This window comes from Oryctolagus cuniculus, chromosome X (genome assembly GCF_051225735.1).
Source record: "Oryctolagus cuniculus isolate XC-2025 breed Fujian yellow rabbit chromosome X, ASM5122573v1, whole genome shotgun sequence".
Lineage (NCBI taxonomy): Eukaryota > Metazoa > Chordata > Mammalia > Lagomorpha > Leporidae > Oryctolagus > Oryctolagus cuniculus.
In genome coordinates, this window is record NC_142888.1 from 131,998,204 (window position 1) to 132,024,037 (window position 25,834).

The 25,834-nt window shown below is 58.4% G+C and overlaps 1 protein-coding gene across 17 annotated transcripts; it reads right to left on the bottom strand.

The window, feature by feature from the left end:
• On the bottom strand, positions 1–25,834 carry HCFC1 (host cell factor C1). Of its 17 annotated transcripts, none has more exons than XM_089323791.1 (27): positions 24,652–25,824; positions 18,054–18,202; positions 17,759–17,919; positions 16,846–17,054; positions 15,884–15,968; positions 15,319–15,425; positions 13,677–13,856; positions 13,533–13,591; positions 13,232–13,325; positions 12,785–12,945; positions 12,067–12,264; positions 11,492–11,716; positions 11,227–11,331; positions 10,776–10,995; positions 10,355–10,497; positions 10,121–10,259; positions 9,660–9,880; positions 7,589–9,062; positions 7,162–7,322; positions 6,027–6,603; positions 5,345–5,668; positions 5,036–5,154; positions 4,819–4,956; positions 3,893–4,078; positions 2,724–3,024; positions 2,036–2,099; positions 1–1,865 (listed from the first exon to the last, which is right to left on the bottom strand). In XM_089323791.1, exons 1-27 carry the CDS (start codon positions 24,842–24,844, stop codon positions 1,826–1,828), a joined length of 6,033 nt encoding a protein of 2,010 aa, XP_089179917.1. In that variant the 5' UTR covers positions 24,845–25,824; the 3' UTR covers positions 1–1,825. The 17 variants fall into 17 exon arrangements, with proteins under 17 accessions (XP_089179917.1, XP_089179914.1, XP_002722674.1 ...); XM_089323788.1 differs by having other exon boundaries at positions 13,533–13,606; positions 24,652–25,821; XM_002722628.6 differs by having other exon boundaries at positions 5,345–5,665; positions 6,027–6,471; positions 13,232–13,591; positions 24,652–25,834.

Genomic DNA, 25,834 nt, shown 5'->3' on the forward strand with positions numbered 1-25,834 from the left:
TTATTTCAAAAAAAGTCTTTTAATTGTTCAAAATAGCACAAAACGACATCGCACTATGGTAATATTGAGTCACAAGGGGTTACTCTACAATAGATGAACGGGCATACTGTTCTCAGAAACAAGAGAAATCAAAGGGCGCTCGGGAGGAGGGATGGGGTAAAACAATGGGACCAGGCGAGTGGGCTCCAAGGTGACTAAACGTGACGTCTTCCACACGAAATGTACTATAATACAACAAACCAGAGGCCCGGAGGACGCAGGGCGTAGGCGGAGGGCACCCCCCCGCCCCGTCTCCGGGCAGAGCTGCGGGGACTGAACACACTGGCTGCTCCTTTAAGTCTTTCCGCGATCCGCCTGCAAGCCTTGCTTGTTGCCTGAAGCGCAGGTGTTGGGCAGAAAACTCCAGGGCCCCGAATTTCTGGGTGTGACCCTAGACAGGACAGGTCTGGCCTGGGGACAAAGCTACAAATTCATTGAGCTGGTGGTTGGTGCCGTTAGCCCACTCAATTGCCCCAGCCTCTCTGGGCTGCCTCCACGAAGGCCCGGCTCCCCTCTAACCACCCCTTTCCTGGCTGCAGCAGCAGTCCTTCAGGGTATCGCTAAGCCTGGCTGAGGGGCAGGGAAAGAGCTGTGAAGCCAAGACAAGCAGGCTCCAGCCCACCAAGCTTGGCCCTCTAAGTGTGGAGCGCTCGCCCTAGAGGGCTGAGGTGTGATGGCTCACTCCCTCCTCTGTCCCAGAGGCCTGGGACGGACAAAAGAAGAGGGCAGGACTAACAACAGGAAATCAAAGTGGGCAGTGACAGCAGACCCCACGTGGGAGATTCCACACCTTTCCTGCCCCAGCTGCCCCCTGCGTTTTCCTCCAAAAAGATCCCTGCCAAGAATTAGCCGAGAGGAAAAAAAAAAAAAAAGATACACATTCTGTACACAACTAACAACAAAAAAGGGACAAACCCCACACGCTAAGGCTAAAATTACAATAAAAATGTTAACTTCATTGATTTCAACTTAAAAAATACAACAAATGCAGCAGTTGGTGATGCAGCCCCCAGCTTGAGAGCCAGGAAGGGCCCAAGCCAGGCTTGGTGGGAGCTACTCCACACCCCGTAGGGACGTTCTCACAGCCGCTGCTCCGCCGCCCCGCCCCGCCCCCACCTGCTCCTCTCCTGTCTTTCCTCTCCTTTCTTGTCTTGCCGTAATGGGGAAGGGGAGAGGAGGTGGGAGCAAAGGCCTCTGAGGAAATGTGTTAAGCTTCCGGGGGGGCACGGGCACAGAGGGGCTGGCTAAGCCTGAGGAAGGGGTGATGCAATGAGTGGAACCAGACACCTGGCCAGGGCACCGCGGAAAGCCTCTTTGAGACCTCTTTCCTTGGCTCCTACGCTTGTTCCCCGCACAGCCCCTGGCTTCCCCCTCCGGCCATGGGAGAAAAGCCACAAAACAGGTGTGGGCTTTGAAGGGCTGGCATTTCTGTCTCCTTTAAGTTTCCCTTTCTCTCCCTCCGCGGTCTCCGAGTTCTCCAGTCTCGCACAGCGGGGAGGGCCGGCCCCCACTGAGGAGGAAGCAGGCATACTACTCTCGCTTACTGTTCTTTCCAACTGGCCTTCTGCTTCCTCCCAACAGCCACGGTAAAATGTGCTTTCTTTATTTTAAAAACAGAGAGAGAGAGAGAGAGAGAGAGAGAGAGAGAGAGAGAACGAACACAGGCCAGTGGCTCGTGAGGGTGGAGTACGGACACGGTGGGACGGAGGGAAGGGTGTGCCCGGGGGGGTGGTTCCTGAAGCAGAGGGGGGTCTGGAGAAGAATCCAGGTGCTGGTCAGCTTCCTCTCACTGACCATCTGCCTTAGATTTCTTTGGAGCGGATTTCCTTGGAAGATGGAAAAGGGAGAGTTAGTGCAGGTCCTCACGGCACCGCATTCGCCATCAATGGGGAGAAGGGGTGCAGGGGGAGACGCATGGCGTGGGTGCAGCTAAGCTCCCCCAAGGCACTCCCACCCGCAGCCTCAGCAGGCTCCTGCAAGGGGCGTTCCTCCTTACATTTCTGGAGAAGACATGGGCCGCTTGCTGGCCGGCTTGCTGCCAGAGCCGTCTTTACTGGTTTCTAAGAGGCAGAGAGGGGGGGAGTATCAGTGAGAAGGCGGAATCCGATGTCTCCCCAGCCAGCAGGGCCGCCCAGCCCGGCCCCCGACACACACCACACTGCCCTTCGGGGCCCCGATCACGGCACCTCTCGCCTGGCTGTCCCTGGACCCTGCTAGAAACCCTCTGGGCTCAGCTCCGCAGGGGGCTGCAGCCCTTACTCGGCCACAGCAAGGGTTCCTCCCACCCCCAACTGGACTCTAACCTCTTGCCTCTTCCTCCAGGGTCTCTGGACATGCTCTTCTCACACCCCTCCCCGCTTCCTCTCACCTCGACCCCGCCCCTTGAGAAAGCATGTCCGCCGCCCCAGAGCGGGCGAAGCACCCGTGAGACACCCTCATAGCGGCCCCAGATCGTAAAGATCCCAGGTCAAGTCTGTCTCAGAACTGATGTCCCTGGCCCCAACACAACAAGGACAAATGACCAGTGACTGTAGGGCAGGACAGTCAGGAGAAAGCAGCGGCAACTGCCATGTGGGAACAGGTCTCAAACGAACAGTTAGTCAGTCAGCTACCAACGCCCAGGTGGGCTGAATGCCCGGTCCCTTCCCTAGAAGCCGCCCAAGGAGTCCGAGGAGCAGACTCACCTTGCAACCACCTCACTTGGGTGGCGGGGCCATAGCCCTTCTCGTTGCGTGCTGCGATGCGGAAGATGATGGCAGGCTTGGTGGTGTAGTCGATGTGGGCATTGGAGAGGCTGGAGGACTGCACGAGGCAGGAGGGGCTGGGCCCGCAGTACACCCGCATGAAGGCCAGCTGGGCCGGGGCCGAGCTCTTGGGCTCACTGCCAGCCTGTGAGCTCTGGATGGCCAGGTACACGGAGTACTCTATGATCTTGCCGGAGGTCACAGAGGGCGGCTCCCAGGTAAGGTGAGCACCATCTGGACTCTAGAACCAAGGGAGCACAAGGTCAGGCCTTGCCCTCTTCAGCTGCTGTGGCCAGGGCCCAACCTGCCCATCCCCAGAACAGAGGGGGCTAGGAGCTTCCGGAAGAGACTGCTCATCCGTCACACAAGCCATTATTTTTCGTAACACCATAGATAGAGCTTTAAAGAGATCTGCCCGTAAGTGGAAGAAATAAAATGAACTGGCGCAGCCTTGGGGTGAGCATTTGGTCTAGCAGTTAAGCTACCAGTTGGAACTCCCACAGCCCGCACTGGACTGCCTGAGGACTAAGGGTCCTAGCTCTGGCTCTGACTCCTGACTGCAGCTGGCTTCTAACACACCAGTAGTCGGGCTCTTGCCACCCATGGGGGAGACCCGGATGGAGTTCTTGTCTTCTCCCCTTTGGCCTGGCTCAAGCCCGGCTGCTGCGGGCATCTTGGACAATAAAACAGCAAATGGAAGCTCTAACTTGGCCAGCCTCTCAAAAAAAAGGAAACAATAAACCCACATCCTTCCTATACCCACTCTGCCGCTCTGCTAGGTGTGACTTAGCCTCTCGATGCCTCAGTTTCCACATCTGAAAAACGGAACAGATCTCCTCGAGATGTTCTCAAGATTGGATGAAATGAGGCTGGGGATGGAAAGGGATGGGCTTGTGACGTTACCCACAATAGCAGTGTCTGTCCACTGAAGATGGGCCCTGCTGCCTAGGCCCACATCCTTGGGGCTCCCCTGAGTCACCCCTGCCTGGCTGGCACTGTTCCCGTGACCTGCCCTAGCACAGACAGGGAGTGCTGAGTGCGTGCACTCTGTTGCAAGCTGCAGGCAGAGGACCAACCAGAGGCAGAAGGGTACATGCAGCAAGACTCACTTTGCTGATTTTAATGGCACAAGGGGCCCCTGGGAAACCAGGCAGACACGTCTTAAAGGCTGAGATCTCGCTGAACGGCCCCCGGCCACAGGCGTTGATCCCAGCCACACGAAACTTATAGGCTGTGCCCGGCTGCAGCTCCTGCTTCTTCAGTTGGTTATAGTCAGGGACAGTGCCCGAGTCATCCTGGGAATAGAGGACGGAACAGAAGAGGGAACAAAGAGACACAAAGCCCATTGTCAAGAAGGCAGCTCAGAGGCGGGCGTCTGGCGCAGGTTAAGATGCTGCTTGGGCTGCCCACCATCCATCCCGTGCTGGAGTGCCTGGCTCACATTGCGGCACCTCTGCTTGCGATCCAGCTCCCTGCTAATGCGTACCCTGGCAGGCAGAGGTGAAGCCCTGAACGGCTTGGCCCCGACGCCCGTGTGGGAGACCCAGGTTGCCTTCCTCACTCCAGGCTCCAGCCTAGCCCAGCCCTGGCTGTTACAAGCATTTGGGGAATACACCAGTGAATGGAAGATACCGCTCTGCCTTTCGAATAAAGTGGGGAAGAAAAAAAAAAGTGGTAGCTCTGGGACCAGCAGAGGAGCCGTTTTTCATCCTGGGACTGGCAAGGCCAGGAGGACTACAAGAGCAGAGGAGGTCAGTGGTGGCTGTCCCTCCGTGGCAAGAAGGGCAGCACGGTAAAGCTGACCTGGGCCAGGTACTGCCTTCAAGTACCAACAGCTGTTGCTTCTTTTCCACTGCCTCGGAAGAGCAGTCTCCACCTCTCTGACTCGGGTTTCCTGGCTGCTCACGTGGACCCAAAGACGGGGCAGCCTCCTCGGGGCCCCTGCTGCGGGTGGCAGCCCCAAGCTCGTCTCTACCGACACTTGCTTCACGGAAGGACCCACCCACCAAAGGGGTCCGCTCCTGGGGATACTCACATCTGACGGGACAGCGTCATCTGGCGGCAGGAAATAGTGTGTCACCATTACATTGGTGCCCTTGATGACCCCCACGTCAAACCACTGATTCTCCTTCTTCACGGGAGCTTTGCTGGGTGGGGGCGGCAGATCCGGCTTCTGGAAAACCAACAGGCCCTCAGCATTGAGGACCTGGAACAGCCCCTCGCTCCTCCGGGTCCCATTCTACTCGACTCACCACACCGAGGGACTCGATGCCATTGGCTACTTCAGTCAGAGTAGCTGCAGCCTGCAGCTTGGCTGGGCTGGCTACCACGACCGGCTGGGGGGCCACAAACGTGTTGGATGGGGCCAGGCCTGGAGGGAGAGACAGTGTCAATGGGGAAGATTCCACCCAGGGCCGACCTACCGGCACCCTTGTCCTGCTCTTGCAGGCCCCTGCCCACCCCCTACCCACTGAATCACCAGTTCATTCCCAGGTCTCAAGAGACCTCTCTTCAATCCACTGAGCTCCCTAGGGCAAGCACTGAAGCTCAAGTTCACTCACTCTCGGTGGCTGTGGAGGGCAGCAGCGCCACAGTGCTAGGCACGGCCCCGGCCAGCTCACTGAGACAGTTGCTCTCGATGGTCGGGTCGTTGAGGCTGTCCGCAGGAGCCAGGGCCTCGGTGGGGAGGTGCTGCTGCTGGGCCTGGGCCTGGGCCTCCTGCAGCTGCTGCTGCTGCTGCACCAGTGCAGCCAGCTCCTGCTGCGTCAGCACGATCGGGATGGTGGTGGCCTGGCCCTCCTGCCCCTCGGCTGACAGGTGACCCAGCTCTGCCTGTGTCACAGCCGCCGCCGCCTCAGACGTGTCCATGGGCTCCCCAGTGCCTGCTCCAGGATCAAGCGAAACACTACTTAACAGGAACACTGGTGCGCATGCCCAGCGCACAGACTATGCCCCCGACGGAGGTGCTCAGAGCTGATCCCAGAGACCCTGCTTCCCAGACCACCTTTATCTCAGCCTCTTCCCACTACAAGGGGGACCCGGCCAAGGGGCCCTGCCTCCTCCCTTTCCACTAATGCCCACCTGCCTGGGCCCACGAGGCGATGCTCTCCATCACGTGACTCATGCCACCTTCAGGGTTCAGTGGGCCTTTTCCTCCCAGGATGTCCCCACAGCCTTTCATCTAGAGCTGTCACCCCTCAAAGACGGTCCTATCTTCCCTCTGGGCTCCCGGGTGACACCTACCCATGACGGCCTGCTGTGCAGCCTGGAGTACCGCCTGGATGGCCAAGGCCTGGGCTTCCTCGGTGGCTGCAGCCTGGGCAGCTGCTTCGGCGGCAGCAGTCACTGCCAGCTCCTCAGGGGTGAGCCCTGTTACCATGAGGGTCGTGGTGCCCGCCTGGGCCTCGGCCATCAGCTCTTGGGGAAGTGACAACTGGTCTACTTCGGACTGGGTGGGCGGGGGTGGCTGCACCACCACAGTGGCCACTACCGCTGAGCTGGTAGGCTCCTGGCCTGAAGATGGGTCCCCTGTGCTGCTCAGATCCACGGCGGCCTGGAGCTCAGGGGTCTGGGAGGCTGACAGGACCTCGGTGGACTCCCCCATCAGGGGTGTGGAGGCAGACTGCAGGAGTTGCCGTGGCGGCAGCTGCTGGCGAGGCCCTGGTGACACCTGGAGTTCCTCTGGGGGCTGCAGGATGTCAACAGCAGAGAAGGGCATGTCAGAAGTTTCTGTGTTGGCTATGGTCACCGTTATCGTGGCTGGGATGGGGACTTCAGTAGTCAGAGCCCCTGGGGTAGTCTCAGTCACTGATGAGATCTTCTAGAAAGGGAGAGAAGCCCCCGTCAGAGGGGAGGAGAGGGAGGCCAGAACCAGGCAGTGGGGCTGAGGAGCGACACAGCTGCCATGTTTCCCTGCCGGCCTCCAGGTTTCATTCTTGATGGGCTACTTCAACGCCATGTTATCAGGGGTGCGGGACAGCAGTTCACAGAATGGCATGAGACATGTTGCGAGAGGACAGAGCCATGAGACACCCTAGTCGCAATAAGCCTGTTCTCAGAGAGGACGCCTGGCCTAGACAAGGGGGTACTGCCACCTCCTCCCCACCCCCTACCTCACCCCACTGTCTTCCCTTTACAGGCTACAGGAAAAGGATTAGGAGATTACAAGCGCCCCACAGCCACTGAGGTCCTGGGATTCCTGCCTGCTGCCTCCCTTCCTGGCAGACCCCAAGGCTGTCCTTATATGGTCTGCAGAAGGGCCCCAGAGCGCCACCATGTCTGGTACAAGAGTGACATCTGCTGTCCGATTCGGGAACATGTTCCCACGGACCAGAGGCACAGAGGGCAGGAAAATGCTGAGGGAGTCCTGGACTCTTACCGGCACAGAGGGGCCTGGGACAGGTGTGGACTGTGTCACAGTAGTCACAGCTCGCGGCAGAGTGGCGGACACAGTTGTCGTGATGGCACCAGCGCTGGTTATGCTCACGTCACCCTGGCTGCTCTCCACCTCTCCCTGATCACTGGCAGCTGGTGGGGGGTCTGTGGGGTAACAGAGAAAAGGCTGCTCAGCAGGCGCTCCAAGGCCTCCGTCTGGCTTCAGCTAGCCGTGAGCGAGCAGAGAGCAGCACACAGCGGCCTACCTGGGGATCCTCTCGTCTGTGTTGCACACACCAGACCACCTCTACCCCACCCCGCTGGCAAAACAGATGCGAGAAAACGTTGGGACTCTAGACAGGCTTCCCTACCACTTTCTTTGTCTTGAGCCCTGGGACACACACACGTGCTAGGTCCACTGCCTCACTCACCTTGGTTTGAGCTCATGTTGGAGGTGACAGTGGTGGCTGTGTGTGTGGTGCCCGTCTCGTGGGTCTCACACGGGGGATTGGAGCACACCCTTTGCGTTGGGAACGGAGCAAGCAACGTGGCACTAGCCTGCTGGGTGACAGTGGGCGGTGCTGTCACCTCCAAGCTGGACTCCAGGGTCCTGTGGGAGGCGGTGGCATCAGGGAGCAGGGCACCCACGCTGACCGACATGGTGGTGCCAGTGGAAGTGGTCTGGTGCGTCTCGCAGGGGCGACTCGTGGGAGGCTGCTGCCCACCCTCAGGCTGGCCTGCACCCCCATTGGAGGTGGCAGTGGTGGCCGTATGCGTGGTGCCTGTCTCGTGGGTCTCACAAGGCGGGTTGGAGCACACCCGCTGGGCGCTGCCTGCATTGGAGGTAGTGGCGGTATTGGTGGTGCCCGTCTCATGGGTCTCACACGGCGGGTTGGAGCAGACTTGGGTCACGGTGGCTGAGGGGCACAACAGCGCCTCCAGAGCCGTCACAGTCACGGTGGTGCTGGGCGAGCTGGACTGGAGGCTGTCGTACACAGGTGTGAGTGGCCCCCGCACCACAGCGGGGCTGTTGCTTGTGTGGATGTGAAGGGTCTCCAGCTGGCGCCCCAAGGGCACGTTCTTGCTGCCAGCTCCACCTGGACCGACTCTGCTGCTCAGAGGTGCCAACTGCACAAAGGTAGTGCCGTGGCCCCCGGCCTCCAGTGCCATGCTCGGCCCCAGGAGTGGCCCGGCAGAGTAAGGGACCCCAGTTGCCATCACAGTCATGGTGGTACTGGTTGCACTGGTCTGGCGGGTTTGGCATTGGGGCTTCACAGAACCCTGGGCTCCCTCTGACCCCCCAGCAGCCACCCCGATCCGGACCACAGCGGGTGTGCTGGTGGCACAGGCACGGCGGGCATCACGCTGCTGGCTGGCACCAATGCTGGACACGGCGGTGGTGGCGGTGCTGGTGGTGCCGGTCTCGTGGGTCTCACAGGGCGGGTTCGAGCAGCCGTGCTGCCCGGCCATGTTGGAGGTGGCGGTGGTGGCGGTGTTGGTGGTGCCAGTCTCGTGGGTCTCGCAGGGCGGGTTGGAGCAGACGCGGACCACGCTGCCATTTTGCTGTGCCACCGCTGAGGTCACAAGAGTAGCAGCTGCCTCCTGCCTGTCACAGACAAACTGCACTTGGGTGGGCTGGGGGTGTCCCCCAAGGTTAGCCACCACAGTGGTGGTGGCTGTGTTGGTGGTGCCAGTCTCGTGAGTCTCACAGGGTGGGTTGGAGCACACTAGTGTCACAGTGCCAGGCTGCACGTCACCCTGGCCCGAGTCAGCAATGGTGACGGTGGCTGTGGGCTGTTCTGTGGTGGGTGAGGCCAGAATGGACACAGGGAGGTCGTGCACAGGCTGGGCCTCAACTCCACTGGGCGCTGTAATCAGAGTCACCTGGGTGGGCTGGGAGACAGGCTGTGGAACACACAAGACCAGAAAAGTTAGTGCTACAGCTGTTCCTCCTGTTGTCCTGCATTGTCACCTGTGCCAATCAAGACCACCAACTCCTAAACAGTCCTTGCAAATTCAAGATCCAATTGTCTTCTGATCCCAAGACACTGGCTCAGTCACCGGGGAGGAGTTGCCACTCAACCACCAAGGGCAACTGCACAGAGAAGGGGCTGTGAGGCAAGGCCCAGGCAGGGGAGGGTCCTGTGCCAGAGGTAAGCACCCTGCCAGGGAATGGGCCCCCCCTACCCCGCCACCATGACACACAAAGGCAGCAAGCCACACTTCTCCACATTCCAGGAATTCAGCTTAAGAACAGTATGAAGAGCAGAAACACTACGTATACATCCAAAAAACACTGATATCCTCTGTAACGTTACAAGAGGAAGAACCTGATGCCCAACACCCACACGTGGCTGAAGCACAGGGCCTCCCTGACGAGCGGACAATGCCAGGGACTGGGTGCCAACAGGGAGAACGTCTCAAGTAAGGGAAGCCTGGTCACCGCTGCACCCAGCAGCACAATGCCCTGGAGACAGCACATGTCCCTGGGCCCAGTCCTACCTGCATGGTGATGGTGGGGGTGCTGAGCCCACCAGCTGCCGTCAGCGTGGTCTGTGCAGCCGACACTGTGATGGCAGTGGGGTTGATCACTTGGCTCGACAGGGTGGCAATGGTGCCCAAAGTGGTGATGGGCGTGGCCAGAGAGGCGCTGGTACTGTGGCCCCCAGCTCCAGCGAGGCTGGTAGAGACAGTGCCTGTCACCGTGCCTAAAGTTGTGACACCTACAGGGAGGGAGGGTGGGAGGGAGAGGCCGAATGAGGCCTGTCGCTGCTACCACCTGTGCAGCAGCTTTTCTCTCTGGAGGAGGCTGGGCTGCCAGAAACCCTGAAGGGCAGCCATGGGAGACAGAAGGCTCTGGAGAGAACACCTGCTACCCTCCCCAGCCGGCCCGCAGGGAGGCAGTCACAAGAGGAGGGATGGAACCCGGCCACTGCTCAGGCCCTGACCCGTGGGCTACACACCTGTGGTGCCCTTCACAACCAACGTGGTGACAGCCGGCTTGACAGCAGAGACAGTGACGGGGGTAACCAGGCGAACACCCCCCATGGGCACGGTGCGGAGGATGGTGCCTGGCTGTCCAGGGGCCCCCTTTAGCACCACCTGGAATAGCAAAGGAAAGTGCCACCAACGTCACTCCTAAGCTGGCTGGACTGGACTGGAGACTGCACTGAGCAAAGGGCCGGGGCACGCCTCACCTGGGTCACTCCCTGCTGTCCATGGCCAGTGGCAATCTTGGGGACAGCAGTGATGATCTTGGCAGGCGCGCCAGTTCCTGAAGTCATAACCTTGGTGGTGATAATGGTGATGGGGGACTTGATTCCAGGACTGCTCGTCACACCTGGACAGAGAGACGGGCCCAGGAATTCAGCCTTGGGAGGGTCCCTGGGCCCCGTGTCTCCCCTGCTGCCTCTAGAGCAGAAGGAAGAACTGTGAACTGCAGCCACGACCCTGCCATCTCCCTCCAGACCGTCACAGAAATGCAAGCAGAGGATCAAAAAGGGGAGCCAGAGCAAACCCAAAGAGCACAGAGTCACCGGCTTCCATTCCCCTTCCCGGTGTGACTTCACCTCCTCGCCAGCAAGAAGCTACGCAATTCCCAGTGGGGCAGGCTCCTACCTGTGGCGCCCGCCTGGGTGATGATGGCTGACATGGGGATGGTCTTGATGATGGTGGTCGTGCCGGGTTTGGTAGTACTGGGGGAGACGCTGCTGATGCCCAGGATGGTGGGCTTGGTTCCCGCCCCACTGGCCTGCGTGGTAGTGATGATGGTGGTAGGCTTGCCATCTGCTGAGGTCACCAGCTTCAGGATTGTCCCCGCTGGCAGCGGCCCTTTGGTCTGAAAGGGTCAGCAGGTAGATGAGCTGGCCACCCTGTGACGGCAGCCTAAGGAGCTCAGGGGGTATTCTAGGTGCTGTGGACGATGGGACTGGGCTGTAGGACTTCCTGAACTACACTTCTTGGGGGATCCTCCGTGGGCAGGGATTCAAGTCTGGGCTGTGGCCTGGCACCCACTCTTGCTCACGAGGCAGAGGAAGGGGACCATTGGTGGCACGGACCAAGAGCTCACCTGGATGATCTGAGTCACGGGGCCCGTAGATGCCTGACCTGTAACCGCTGAAGTCTGAACTGGTTTGGTCTGGACTACTGACATCACTTTGCCCAGATTGGAAATCTAGAAAGGAAAGAAAGCAGTAGGGAGTGACCCGGAAACCAAACAAGGGCATGGTCTGGGCTGGGGCTCTCCTGGAGCTGGCCCAGAGCAGCAAGTCACCACTGGCAGTCATCGTGGCCTGGCAGCTGTCACATGCCGCCAGGTGGTGCCTGTCACTCACCAGAGCACTGCCTCCTGGGACAGAGATGGGGCTCTTCACGAGGGTGATGGTCTTGGTGACCCCACCCACCACTGTGGTCACCACCTGGGCTTGCTGGGCCACTGTCACAGTCCCCGACTTGTGCACCGTGATGATAGGGCGGGTAGATGTGTTGGCAGCAGAGGAGACAGATGTCCCCACCTGGGCAGCTGCAGTCTTCAGCATGCGGGTGGCCGGGTTGCTCACCTAGAGGGGACAGAGATACATGATGGGCGGTGCCACCACCCAGAATGCCCACGGAAGGCTTGGAGCTCCAGCCTCATCTCCCCACCCCCTCCCCTATCCCAGGCCAAAGAACAACACATTTTGAAGGACACAAGCAAGCTGAAAGATTACAGGTCTAGCCTAAGGCTGTCACACCCCAACCTAAGGGTGACAGCTTCTTCCACAGCCCATGCACGCACCAATTGTGGACCAATAACCTGAGGGTTGGTCCAAAGCCCAGAAGGAGTGACCACTGTCGTCAGATGAGTGACCAGAAGCCCCAGTCCTGAGGCTGCCGGCTCAGAAACAGGACCAGAAAACCTAATGCTCACCATGACTGGCGAGGAGGCCACCTTCACAGTAGCCGGGAGGGTGGTAGTGCCGGGTGTCACGGCCACGGTTTTGACAATGGTGGTGCCTGCTGGGACACTCAGCACTGTGGGCGCCGAGGAAGGAGGGATCTTCTGGGTGGCAGCGGCAGCAGCTGCCAGCGCAGCCATCCCGCTCATCTGGGGGTTACTGCCGATGACCTGCGGTGGGCACGGGGAGCGTGAGCCTACAGGGCGCCGCCTGCCTCCCTGCTCTGCAGGCCTCAGCGGAAGGGCTCAGCCCTGCCCAGGGAACCTGCATCCTGCCAGCAGCATCTCTTGGCTCTCCCTGCAGCCGGCCCCGAACACGAGCAGGCGCAGCAATCCCAGCAGCAGTTCTTTCGCAAAGACCAGAGTCAGACACAGTTCCATTTCTCACAGGCCTGGGTCAAACCCAGCTGGCTAGTCTCCCCTCAGGCTCCAGGACAAGAAAGCCCACATTCGAAATGCCCTCAGGATCAGATGGAAGGCGAACGTGTTTTTGCGACAAGAACTTATTAACTCTTGCCACATCTTCCAGAGCTATCACCATCAACACTTTACAAATGTTGGAAAAGCAGGTTATGCGGTACAGGTGCAGGCTGGGACTGGGCCTCTGTCAGAGTGCTTCCTATTGATTCTACTGGGTCCCCGCAAAATCCCACCCCTGCCCTCTAAGCCCAGCCTAGCAACCATTCCTCACCGTCCCTTGGGCACTCTGCGTTGGCACAACCATTCGCACGCCAGCGGGAAGGGAGGTCACAGTGACAGGGGCTTTCCCAGGTTGGCTGGCAGGTCGCATAGTGACCAATGGGGTTCCTGTTGTAGCCTGAGGTCCAGTCACTTTGAGAACAGCAGGAACACCTGCAAGAAGGGGCCAACCCTCAGCAAGTCACCTGCACATCCCATCCCAGCTCCTCCGCTAAGTTCAGCACACACACTTGCCCTGACCTGCCTGCCTGCGCTGTGTCTGGCTGGCCCCTGCCCTCGGAGGCCTGGCTGTCCCAGGCAGCTGGGCCTTCTCACCCTGCCCCACCCGCAGGAAGATGCCCGAGGAAGTTGCCAGCCGCTGTGTTGCTGACTTAGTTTGGCTGCCAATGAACCACAGCAGCAGCCCCTACTCAGGCACTGAATGCCCCCAGGACCTTACCTTGGGTCCTGGCTGCAGTGGGCACAGATATGGAGCTGCCTGGCACCGTCGGCAAGACCTGGATGGTGGTGGTGGTTGGGGGCGCAGCAGCAGCCTGGGGCAGGAGCGTGATGCCTACTTGGGTTAGCGGCTGCACAGCAGGCGCAGCTGCTGCTGGGGCAGGGCTCTTGGGAGGGTTGGCGGGCACAGACGGGACTGGATTGGGTGTGGGGGAGGTGGCAGTAGCAGCCGTGGCAGGAATGTCATATTTCTGGAGCTGTAGAAGGTAACTGTCGGCTGTTGCCACTGCCCCCCAGCTCACCTCCAGGGAGTTGGTGTTGGCTCGTACCAGTTGCACCCGGGCTGGGGGAGGTGGCTTTTCTGTAAAGAACACCACTGGTAAGGGGGGTGGGTGTGTTAGCTTTCGGGATGGTAGCAGTGGGCGCCCAGTCGGACGGCATCTTACCTGTCTCCAGGTACCACAGGTCCTTACAGCATACTTGGTTGTTCCAGGCCTTGCGGTAGCCATCGCGCCCACTCCAAATGTACAAGCGGGTGTTGATGGCAACAGCACAGTGGCCGGCTCGAGCCCGGGGAATGTTATCCTCCAATGTATCCATCAAGATGGTCTCCCAGGCCATGGTATCTAATGGAAAGAGGGGGGTGGTCAACAGAAGAAACCACCCCCCACCAAATGGCCCTTCACCCTTCTGCTGTCAGGGATGGGGAATACCAGAAGTTGTCAAAGACTAAGTTAAAAGCAAGCAAAGCAAGCAAAAAAAAAAAAGAAAGAAAGAAAGAAAGAAAAAGAAAAAAGAAAAAAGAAAAAAAAAAGCCTACAAGGCAAAAGAACAGCATAAAACAGAACTACAGGGGGTGCGCGTGAGCGCTATGCGGCAGCAGGTTAAAGCCGCGGCTTGGGACGTCTGCATCCCGTATCAGAGTGCTGGTTTGAGCCCTAGCTATTCCACCTCGAATGCAGCTTCCCGCTAATGCACCCTGGGAGGCGGTGGATGATGGCTCAAGTATTTGGGTCCCAGCCACCCGTGTGCAAAACCGGGATGGAGTTACAGGCTCCTGGCTCTGGTCTGGCCCAGTCATCCTGACTGTTGTGGGTATTTGTGAACCAGGGGATGGAATGTATTTTTCTCTCTCTGGCTTTCAAGTAGATCAAAATAAACAAACATCTGAAAAATATAAACTTAAAAGCCACAATCAAAAAACTGGGAAACTATTCGAAATGCAGTTTTACCGAACTTATCACATAGTGAAACCATGCACAGAAAAGACTGGTAAAGGGGAACACAGTTTGCAGAAAAACCAATGGAAAGATTCCATGAGGAAATACACACCCTCAGTCAAAATGAGAGAAATGCAAATAGAATCATCAGGTGTCTGGCAGTTCTGTGATCGCTGCACATGGGGCTCGACATGCACCTGGGCCGGGGCGGCCCACAGGGCGCTTCAGTCACCTATCAGGCTTGGCCGAAGTGGTCTGTTGTGGCACCCCCAGCGCAGTCTACTTTGCCACAGCCTCTGTGCAGGGTGGTGTGCCAACATGTGATGGCAACTCTACTCTTAAGTGTTTACCCTCTGCACACGCATTCAAGTGGGTGGGGACAGCACAAGGATACTCACAGAGCAGCATCTGTACAAGTTATGGCACCTCGATAGTAACTCAACAGAATGAGGCTGCTCGCTGTGCAGGGATGGGGCATACTCTCCAAGACGTAGGAAATGAAAAAGGCCAGGTGTGGCCTGCCATTTGTTTGCTTTAAAAGCTGCAGCTAACGCTTGCGTGTGTAGAAGTCTCTGCAGGGTGGACAAGACACCACCCACGCGGCTGACTCTGAGGAGGGAACTGGGAGGAGGGGAAGCTCTGCAGCACGTGTGCTTTTGTGCTTTCAGATGCTGGACTGTGTACATGAAGAGCCTATTCGAAAACGAGAAAGGGGAGCATCGCTTCAGAGCACTCTGCGCACTGCATACTTCTGGTGGAGTCTAGGAGCCACGGGCCCAGCTTTGCCCCCTGCACATCCCCCACACAGCCGTCAGGGCCGAGGAGGGTCAGCCTCCTGCAGGCCACTCGGAGCCCGAGGAGGCCATACCCAGGTTGAGACAAGCCAGCGTGTTGGTACACTTCCACTCCTTCTCGTGTGTGGCCACTTTGACGTCATCCATGACAAGAGGCACCCAGCCACCAAACACGTACATTCTGAGAGGGGGAGGGAAGAGTAGGAAAGGGTTGTAGAGGAGGCACCAAGCTAGAGGCCACCTCTTCAACCCACAAAGTTCTGAACACCTTCAGTGCTCCAGCTCTCCCCAGGAGTCTCCCAGGGTGCACGAGGCCTTCTGCCACGGTCCTCTCCTACCTGCTGGCTCCGCCCTCGTAAGAGCTCTGCCTCTCCCTCTGCATTTAGAGACCCGGCTGCTTAACAGAACCATCTACCACAGTCTGCACCCCTAATGGAGGGGAGCCTCACAGGCCCAGAAGGGTCTCCAGGCCGGGCTTGTGTGCAGCCCCCTCCACTCTCATCTGTCTTCTCTCAGGGCCCAGTGGACAGAGGCAGCCTCGGGTCTGAGGAACTGTCCAAACCAAACTGACCGAGAACCTTTTGGGAGGGAGGGCAGTGCCGGGCCAGGAAAGAGCAAAGCGGGTGAGTGGCTACTCACTTGTTTCCTATTGTAGTTGCCGAGTGGAGACTGCGAGGAAGAGGCGCCACCCCACTGAGACTGGGCTTATTCCATGTCAGGGTTTCTGTGTAGGAAGAGGAAGGGTTATCCACCCTGGATCAGACAGAGATCTTCCCTGGACTCAGGGAAGGCTCAGAAAGGCAGGCTCTGACCCAGTGCAAGAATTCCACCCCTGACCTCCCTACAGCCCTAGCAGGCCCTCTCACCATCACCCCAGTGGCCTGAACTTGGCATGTACCGAGCCGTTTCGACCATCCCAGCAAGTGTTTCCTCCACTGTGTGCTGAGCCCTGCTCCGATCAGCACTGTTGTAGGGCTTGAGGGAGCTGCGGAGCTCAGCTTTCAGCTGTGCCAGCCTGCTTGCCTCCTCTCCACAAAATGCACTCACCCTGCGCTGCCTGCCAGTTTGGGAAACATTGGGCTGAAAATTATTCTCACTACAGTTTCTTTTGAGTGCCGACTCTGATCTATCGGACATCGTAACCAGCGTTCATCTGCTCTGTCAGCCAGCCCCCTCGTGGTTAACCACCTGCTCTTAACCCCCCACCTGGTTACCAGCCCAAAGAGCCCCCAGAGACCTACCGGTCTACTGACGTCCAATCTTACTACAACACTTAGACCAAGGCGTGCCACTGCATATCCAGACTGAGCGCGGACCGGTCAACCGGGAGAATTCCAGCATGCAAAGGCACTCATTTCTCCCCTCGTCCTCCCACAAGCTAGCCAACAACTCAGCCAAGTGAACCTTGTTCTTTTAAAACATGACCCCACCAGCACAGGGCAGTTCTAGCTGCCTCAGCCCCACCCCACCATGACGAGAGCAAAGAGCTCCGCGGGACACTTGTTCTCCATGAGCCCCACTCAGTACACAACGGTGGTCACCCGTGCAGCTAGCTGAGCAGCAGGCCTGCTGGACTACCGGAGGACCACCCAGCTTCTTACCAATATCCAGGGTCCAGAGGTCGCCCAGCCTGCAGCCACTCATCCCTCCATAAATCACCAGCTTGGATTTCTTGTTATCCCTTTCAGTGTAGACCACAGCAGTATGCGACTCCCGGGGTGGGGGCAGCACCCCATAAGTGATGGGGATGTCCCAGGCTACCACTCCAGAGCCTGGGCGTAATTCCAGGATATACAAGTCATTGAGGTACCTGACGAAGAAAAATGAGTTGTGGCAAGTCTCGAATCCATGTGTCAGAGGCCTCATTTGATGTCCTTTTATCAGTGAACAGTGGATGCCCTGGAACATAGTGGGGCTAAAGCCATGTGAACTCCAAGCTGTTCCACCCTCACCCCTGAAGGAGGAGGTCCCAGAGGCTAGAGGGGGAATTCAACTGGAGCAGCACGGCAGGCTGTATCAGGCTGCGTGGCAGTCTTGAATCCAGACCCAGCAGCAAGTCCTTCTGGACTGCTATGCACACAAAGCTGGGCATTATTCAAGGGCCTCCTTAGAGCAAGAAGGGGTGTCGGCTTGGGACTACCTCCAAACAGAAAGGCCCTTGGCCACGGGCCTTGGAAAATCCCCATCAGGAAACCTGTAGGCAGTAGAGGCTAAGAAGGAAAGCAACCAGCTCCAAGTGGGTTGGAGGAGCAGGGCCCAGTCCAAAGCAAAACAGGCTTCCACCTCCTGGCCCACCCCTCCTCCCACAGGGCCTGCACAGGATTGGACTTCCAAGCTGGAAGGCTTTCTCAGAGCGCATCTAATGCCACTCTCACGTCACAGCCCCCGGCACGAAAGGGGACTTGGCCGCAGTGGGGTGAGCTGGTGCGTCTGCTTGCAGACTCCAGTGAGCCCTGCACACAGGCAACCACACCTGCCCTGGGAGCTATTACAGAGAACAGGACTGTGCCTCACCTCGGAATGTTGTTTTTGGGGTCCTCACTATCGTTGGCCAGACCCCCAAACAGGTAGCATTTGTTGCCCACAAGGGAGAAGCTGTGGCCAAGTCGAGGACACGGAGGGGGCCCATTTTTGGGCGTCTTTGCTTTGAGTCTCTTCCACTCCCATCGGCTTGCCTGCAAAATCAAGACTTGGAGATGGACTCTTGGAGAAAAGACAGGTTGCGGTATAGGGAGAAGACGCTCTGGGGCGAGGGGAGTCGCCCGGGACGGAGGAGGGGACAGCACCAGGGAGCTTTACACTCTGTTACCTGGAGCTCGTAGAGATCGTTGCTGTATTTCCCATATTCCACCATCCCACCAAACACCAGCAGGCGAGTACCGTCACACACGAAGCCATAGGCGGCACATCCAGGGGGGATGTCCCCTCTCACAGCCGGAATGAACCACTGGTTAGTTGCTGGGGAACAAAAGGAAGCAGAAGTCAGAACCCTCGGAACCTTCAAGACCCAGAGCCCCATTCCTCTTATTCCCCAAGTCTACAGGCTTCACGTGTGGTCAGAAAGGCGGGACTGACAACTGCCGCATCCCTAAGGAGCTCTGTCAACTGGACCACTGGCACCTGGCTCCAGTCACTCTAACAGGTAGGAAATCAAGATAACGTGTCAGCTTCAGGGAACCTGGCCACCAACCTCCTTCGCCTACTGCTCAGTGGCTCATCACAAACCAACTTCTATACCCCGAATGCACTCACCGTGGCCCCAGGCACCTCTTCCCGGGAGCCTTCGTTTCCTTCCCTGAACCACATGGTTGGGACAGCCAGAGCCTAGAGCTGTTGCACCTTTGGGTGACCTATGTAGAACCCGCTGTGGGCCAGTGTCCATCTTCTCGCAGGAAGCCAGGAGGCAGGCAAGGGATAGAGGTCAGCCAGAGCTGGCCCACCTTGCAGGCTTGCAAACCATCCCTGCTCCAACCTCCTGCTTCTGTGTCTCCTAGGTGACGGTCCTCAGACTCAGCGGTAATGCCTGTGCCCCTCCAGAATATTCTCTAGCCAGAGATGACAAGGCAACTGTGCAGTGCTTCTGTCACAGAAGCCTCTCAAACACCCATTTCTAACTGGGGGCGGGGAATCCATCAGAGAGGGCAAATCAGACCCCAGGCTCTGCCTGGCTTCCCCAAAACAGCAGTCAGCTTTCAGCAGGGATCATGCCCCTCCCTGGCTCGCACACCTGCTGTGCTAGGGCTTCTGGAAGAAGTGACAGGGGGCAATGTCCTCCTCCCATTACACAGTATTTAAAGGGCTCTCGGAGGATATGCCACTCTCCTCCAAAACCCAAACCAGGGGCTAGAAGCAGAGGTGATTCCACCCCTAACTGGGTTTTCATGACATCTGAGATCTGAGTAAGTGGATTACAGGAAGGAGCTGAGAACGTGGCTCCAGCAGCTGGGCACACACAGCTGAGAAGGGGACTCAACACTGCTGCCCTTGGGATATGACTGGCGGGGAGGTTCCTGCGGACCAGTCCCAGCTGCTTACTGCTCTCAGCCTAACTTTCCATATAGGATGCTGTGGTATTATGATATAATAAGAGAAATAACATTTGGTTTGCTGACCAAAAAAAGTGTCATGAGAGTAGGTATGGAAAAGGAAAATCAGTTTTTCACTTACTCACATGCATTTAGGGGAAAGGGGTTGGCCATGACCGCTATTATAGCCCCCACCGCACTGTGGGTCATGGGCCCTACACTGTCACGCCTGAAGCTGTGCAGGCAACGTGGCCAAGGGCTGGTGCTCCCCTAAGACAGTCAGGCCTTGCCCTAGAGAAAAGTGCCTCCCCAGCTCTCCACTACCCAACTCCACAGGTGGCTCTGAAGCAGGCTGCTGTCCCCTTAGCTGTTTTTAGCTGAGTCACTGGGACTCCAGGCTGCCCAGCACAGCCTCTCTGCCATATTCCTACAGGAGACGTACGACACGTGTACCCACTGTGCACACGCGCACTCACCTACCCAGAGCCCTGCTCTCTGGCCCTATCTCATGGTCCCAATGCAAAGACAAACCAAGAAAACAGGCAGCTTCTGATGGGGAAGCCAATCAACCTTCCACAGAGCGGCAGAGACAGCTTTGAACGCTCACAGGAGCGTCATCCATGTCAGCAGGAGCAAAGCCGAGAGACACCTGCGGGACCACCACAGTCAAGTTCCCGGTCAACAAAGGGAGAGTCCCACAGGGGAAGTGACTTACCTGAGCTCACAGAAAATAGGGACAGACAACATCCTTGTCACTTACTGACTCAAAGTGATGGATACATGTCTGCCTAAGAGCACCACATACAGGCTGCCACTAGCTATCCTGGCTGGGGAAGCGAACAGCTATGTACTCATAGGTCATGGCTGGGGACAAAGCCACAGGGCAGATGAGCTCAGCCCATGGCCTTCCCATCATACTGTGATCACTGACCCAGCAGGCCAGGCTCAAAGTGACCTGTGATGTCCCCAGGGCTCCTGAGCACCAGGAGCCTTCTATGAGACACAAGATGTGCTCATCATATTCTAGAACAGTCCAGGCAGGGCAGGGGCCGTCCTCACTCCCCATCAAGGCTGGGCTGCCAGGAAGTACAGTTCATGGTATGAAGGCCAACTCTGTTGTCTTTCTGCATTTCACTCCCAAGTCCTGGTTCCGCCTCCAAGAGCACAAGGCAGGAAGCAACCACCCTCTTTTCCCTTCTGTCTGTCTCTTGAAGTCACTCAGTCGCCCCTTAGGAGTAAGTGGGGGATAACATGTAGCCCAATTCCTGGAGCCCTGGTTCTGGGTACCTTCTGGCTCGTCACTGCTCTGCAGGCTGGCTCTCAACACTGAGGGGAACCTGAAGAGGGGAGGCCATCACCTGCAGGATCCTGCACCAGACCGACACCACTCAGCCCCTCCCTCTACTCAGCAAGACTGAAGCCCTCGCTTCTGTGTTTTATCAGTACCCTACCCCTGTTCACGGTTTGCTGTCCCACCACCATCCACACAGCAGGGCGGAGGCAGACCACCAAGTTCAAGAAACTATTTTCCTTCTGTCAATCTGCAAGGTTCTGGTTGATCCATGACACTTCCAGTGGCCCCGACCCAGGCGCCAAGCTGGATGCTGGATGCTGGGAGGCCGACACCTTCCCCTCCCACTCCCAGTGGGCAGGAAGGCTGCATACCCCTGAGAGCAATGACAGGAGCGCACCGACAGAGCTGTGAGCCAAGCTCGACCCTTGGAAGCACAGAGCAAGGGTAACACGGAAGACAGGAACGGTAAGGGCTTCTCAGAGACGTGACATTTGACCTGGGCCCTGAAGGGTGAACAGGATTTCCCAACAAATTTAACAAGCAGGGCCAATCAGGAAGTGCCTGCCAAGAGCCCCCTGAGAAACGAGGTCAGCCTGGTATGCAGGGAGTGCAAATGTGATCCCGGCTTGATTTAATGGCCAATTAGATACAGGGACACACGAAAACGGAAGCGTTTCCAAGGAAGTGGCTCATGGCCTGTTAATGGAAGCGCGAGGCAGACCGTGGCAGTCTTTGCAAAGGTCTGCAATCCCACTCAAGTCCGCCACCAGCTACTGGGGTGATCCTGGACCTGTCACCAGACCCCGATTTCTCCATCGCTAGAAATAAGGAAGTCCCACTAGGTGTTTCCCCAGGCTCTTTTCAACTCTGAGTCTAGGACAGCGTGGATGCTGCGGTGCAGTGGGTTCAGCCGACACTTGGGATGCCCACGTCCCACATCAGAGGGTGGGTTCAAGAGCCAGCCGCTCTGCTTCTGACCCAGCTCCCTGCTAATGCATCCCGTGGGAGACCTGGGTGGAATGTGGCGTTCCTAGCTTTGGCCTGGCCCAGCCCCGGCTGTTGGGAGCGTATGGAGAGTGACCCAACAGATGGAAGATCTCTCTCTGCCTTTCAAAGAAATAGAAGCAAATAAACATTAAAAAGAGCCTATGACATTAGAAAGCCACTGAGGCAAAAACAGCCTTGGGCAAGCACCCCCGCAGGGGGACATCCTATCCCGTCCCTGCAGGGCAAGGAACCCTTTAGCTCAGAACCTCTGGGCAATCTGCTTTGCCCTGCTGAATAAAATCCGAGGACAAGGACAGTAGCTACTCTAAGACCTCATAAAGACCCGTCAAGTGTCCCACAGCCACTGAGGTGACCTTGGTGAAGAGGAAGAACCTCTTTCTCTCCCACACGCACCCTTCCAGGACACACACACTTCCCCAGGCCCTTCCTTCGTCACCCCCAGACTGCAGAGCTGGCCAAGACAGGGAGGCCCACACACTGGCCCTGGCGCTTTCTCATCTAAGTGACAGGAATGCTTCCAGATCGGGTTTCTCTCCACAGGGGCAAGTCTTTGGGAGGACTGATCCTGCAAAAGGCAAAGGAGAGGAGGCAGAGGCGGAAGGAGAACAAGCTCTGCCCTCATTTAAAATGAAACAAAGGAGCAGGCGAGGCAGCTGCTGGGGGCAGCTAGGATGACTGGCAACACCAAGGCCGCCAGGACTCCCCAGGACTCCCCAGGACTCCGCAGGAACAAGATGCTGACTACTGAGGCCCAATGCTCACCACGCTCCCATTTCGCCAAAATAAGGGTGAAACGCGGGGTGAGGAAGCCGGAGCGGGGCTCCTAGACACTCTCTGAGAAGTCGCCTAAGGAACTGATCGGGGCACTTTGCAAAGTGCTCCCCTGGAGGATTCCCAGCCCTCTGGGAGGCTGGCTATCCTCTAACACACAACCCATCTTTGGAGACTGCTAATGAATTAACACGAAAGTGGTCAATTCATTTTAATAAACTAATGAATATGCAGAGGCCCCAGGAAGCCAAGGCAGCGGGCAGTGGACTTTGGAGCTGATTGTAATTAGGCCCCTGCCCTACTTTCTAAAATTGCATTTCCCTGCCAGGGAGCCTGCTCCAGGCCTTATGAGAAGAGTCGGTCCAAGAAGTTGAAAAGGTGCTGTTCATGGCGACAGCATCTCCACCAACAGCCCCACCACTGCGGAAGTTGTAGTCCTCCCCTTGGCGTTAGCTCACTGGGCTAATTCTTGCCACCACAGTTGCCTGGCTTGCAGGTACACCCACAACCCCCACCTAGTTACTACAGCACCCCCCCCCCCAGGAAAGGTCCCATTCCCTGGAGGCAACAGGTACCAAGAGACAAGGGACAGAAAGGGTCACCAGCAGTCCACCAGCCTTTCAAATTCAACTTGGTAGGGGGCAAGAGAAACCTGGCCCTCTCCCTTGGGGTGGGGTGAGCCCAGCCCCAATCCTTTTACTGCTCAAACTGACTTTCTCCCTTGGGGCTTCCTGCTGCTCACTCCCCACCTCAAGAGCAAGGAGTTGACAGGCCAGTCAAGTTAAAGACAGTTGGGGCCGGCACTATGGCACAGTAGATTACGCATCTGCCTGCAGTACTGGCATCCCACATGGGTGCCAGTTCGAGTCCCGGCTGCTCCACTTCTGATACAGCTCCCTGCTAATATGCCTGGGAAAGCAGTAGAAGATGGCCCAAGTCCTTGCGCCCCTGCACCTGCATGGGAGACCCGGAAGAAGCTCCTGGCTCCTGGCTTTGGATCAGCACAGCTCCAGCTGTTGTGGTCATCTAGGGAGTGAACCAATGGACCTAAGACATCTCTCTGCCTCTCCCTCTCAAGTAAATAAATAAGTCTTTAAATAAAACAAAGAAACAGTTGTAGCCTTTTGGCATCCGGGATGTGATGCCCATGCAGGCTTGGTCTCCAGGGTGGGAGGTGCCCTAGAGGTACTCCGCTAGTCCAGGGAGAACAGCCACAGGGCAAGGCGGAAACGCTGCAAGCCAGCCTCACCGCCGGTCACGGTCATGGGGCGGGGACCTTCTTCACGCCACCTGCAGTCTTCCAGGCTCTCACTGAGGAGAGCGGACACAGACCCAGTCTGGGTCCCGTGGGCCAGGGAGCAGTCCACGGGCATCTCAGGGGCTAACCTCTGTGCTAGCTGTCCCAAACAGGCCAACTGGGGGTGCGGGAGACACAGCTGCCGGCGCTGTGTCCCCGAGTCCCAGCCAGGCTGCCCAGCAAGGGACCCAGCATGCGGCTCCCAGGAGGCAGAGGGGCAGAGGGCCACCTGGTGCATCAGCCATGCCTGGGGATGGAGAGACTCCCCGCAACCGCTGTGGCTTGGGTTTGGGGAAGAGGCAGGACAAGCTGAAAGCCCCTTCACCACACGGAGCAGGTGAGGTGTGGGTCAACCAGCCCACTGCAGGGACGCCGGAAGGCACCGCACGGAAGACAGGCAACTTGCAAAGCCACGAGCACACCGCGCGAGTAAACGCCGAAAGCAGCGGGGCGGCCTCGCGTCCCGTCCTATGGGTCCCCCAGGCCGGCGGGCCCGGTGCTCCGGTCCCCCCGTAGGAGCGCCTGCCTCTTCCACGGGCGGAGACAGCGCTGTAACGGAGAGTGGGCACTGGCGATAAGGCGGCTCGGGGCCGGCGCGGGGTGCGGGGGAGGCTCCCCGCTCCGCCAAGGGGACACATCCGCCCGCCGCCCCAGCCGGCGGCTAACGGTGTCGGCGAGAAGTCGCCAGCGCGGTGGCACCCCTCCCCCTCGCCAGTCCCACTAGAGGGCTTCTCCCAAGTAACGAGGAGCCACCCTCAAACACAGGAGAGTCCGGGGGTGGAAGAACGGGGGGCGGACCGGGGAAAAGAGAGGCACCAGGCACAGCCAGGGGGAGGAGAGAGCAGATCAGCGGCGGGGGGGCTGAGGAGGAAGGGGGGAGGGATGGCAGGAGGGGGGAGAGGGGGAGAGGGAGGGCGGAGGGAGGAGGGCGGGGGGAGGAGAGGGCAGAGGAGGGAGCGGGAGGAGATGGAGCGAGGGAAAGCTCGGAGGAGCCAGCGGGCTTCGCACTCACCCGTGTTGTACACGTGCAGTTCGTCCACGATCCCCTCATTGCCGCCGCCGAACACCACGATGAGCTCCTTGATGGCCACGGCACGGTGGCCGTGGCGGGGTCGGGGCACCGGACCCGACCAGCCCACCACTCGCTTCCAGCGGGGCTGCAGGAGCACCGCTGGCGAGTTGGCGGGCGACACGGCCGAAGCCATAGTCCCGGGAAGAGGTGCGATGGGAAGAAGTCACCAGCGGGAAGGGAGCCCCTCAATTCCTCTCTCACACACCCCCTTTCGTCTAAGGCAGCTCTCACTGAAGAGCGGTTCTTCACACAGCGGTGGACGACTCCATGGAGGCCGCCATCTTAGCTACACTCCTTCCCTCTGCCTCTTCCCTTTCTTCTCACTCGCCCCGTCTCCTCAAGAGCCTCCTGAAACTGTTGAGCGCCTCGCCCGGAGAAGCTGGAAGCCGCCGAGTCCTGCCGCTCTGACCATTCGCCCGGGCGCTCCCGCTTAGAAGCTCGGGTGGCAAGACCTGGGAGCCGCCATCTTGAGCCGCCTCTCTCTCCTCCCTTCCTCAGTCGTAGCCCTCCCCCGCCGGAAATGGCGGAGCCCCGGCCCGGTTCCCACACCCCCAAGTCCCCAGCACTGGCCGGCTTCCGGGGCGGGTGGAAAACAGCCACAAGCGCCGCGGTCGTTCCAGCCCCACCGGCGCTCAGACCACAATTGTGGGAGCCGCCATCTTGAACCCGTCCCGCTTCCCCGCCCAGCGTTCAGTGCAGCCGCCGCTCGCCAAACCACCTCGACACTCCTGAGGAATGGAGGCGCGCCGAAAGCCGATGGAACCAGTTCGAACTCCCAGGAGTTGCTCGGGGCCTCGCGCCGTACGGCTCGTGAGGTCTCGCACCTCTCTTGAGTCCGCCTCTGCTCCTCAGGCTGCGCCTGCCGCCCTGGGAGCCGCCATCTTGAGACTAGCTCCCCCTTCCCCCCTATTCTCTTCCTTCTGGGTCAATTCTTGCACTCCAAACCAAATGCAAGGCAGCGTCCAATCCTCGCTTCCCTCCTCAAAACTCCTTCCCACAGAAGCCGCTCCAAAGAGCCAGAGTTAGGCCGCGGAGTGGCAACTGTACGGCAGGAGGAGCGGTAACGGCAGGGAACTCATGCCTCCTCCCTGGGAGCCGCCATCTTGTGTGAAGAAGTAACAAC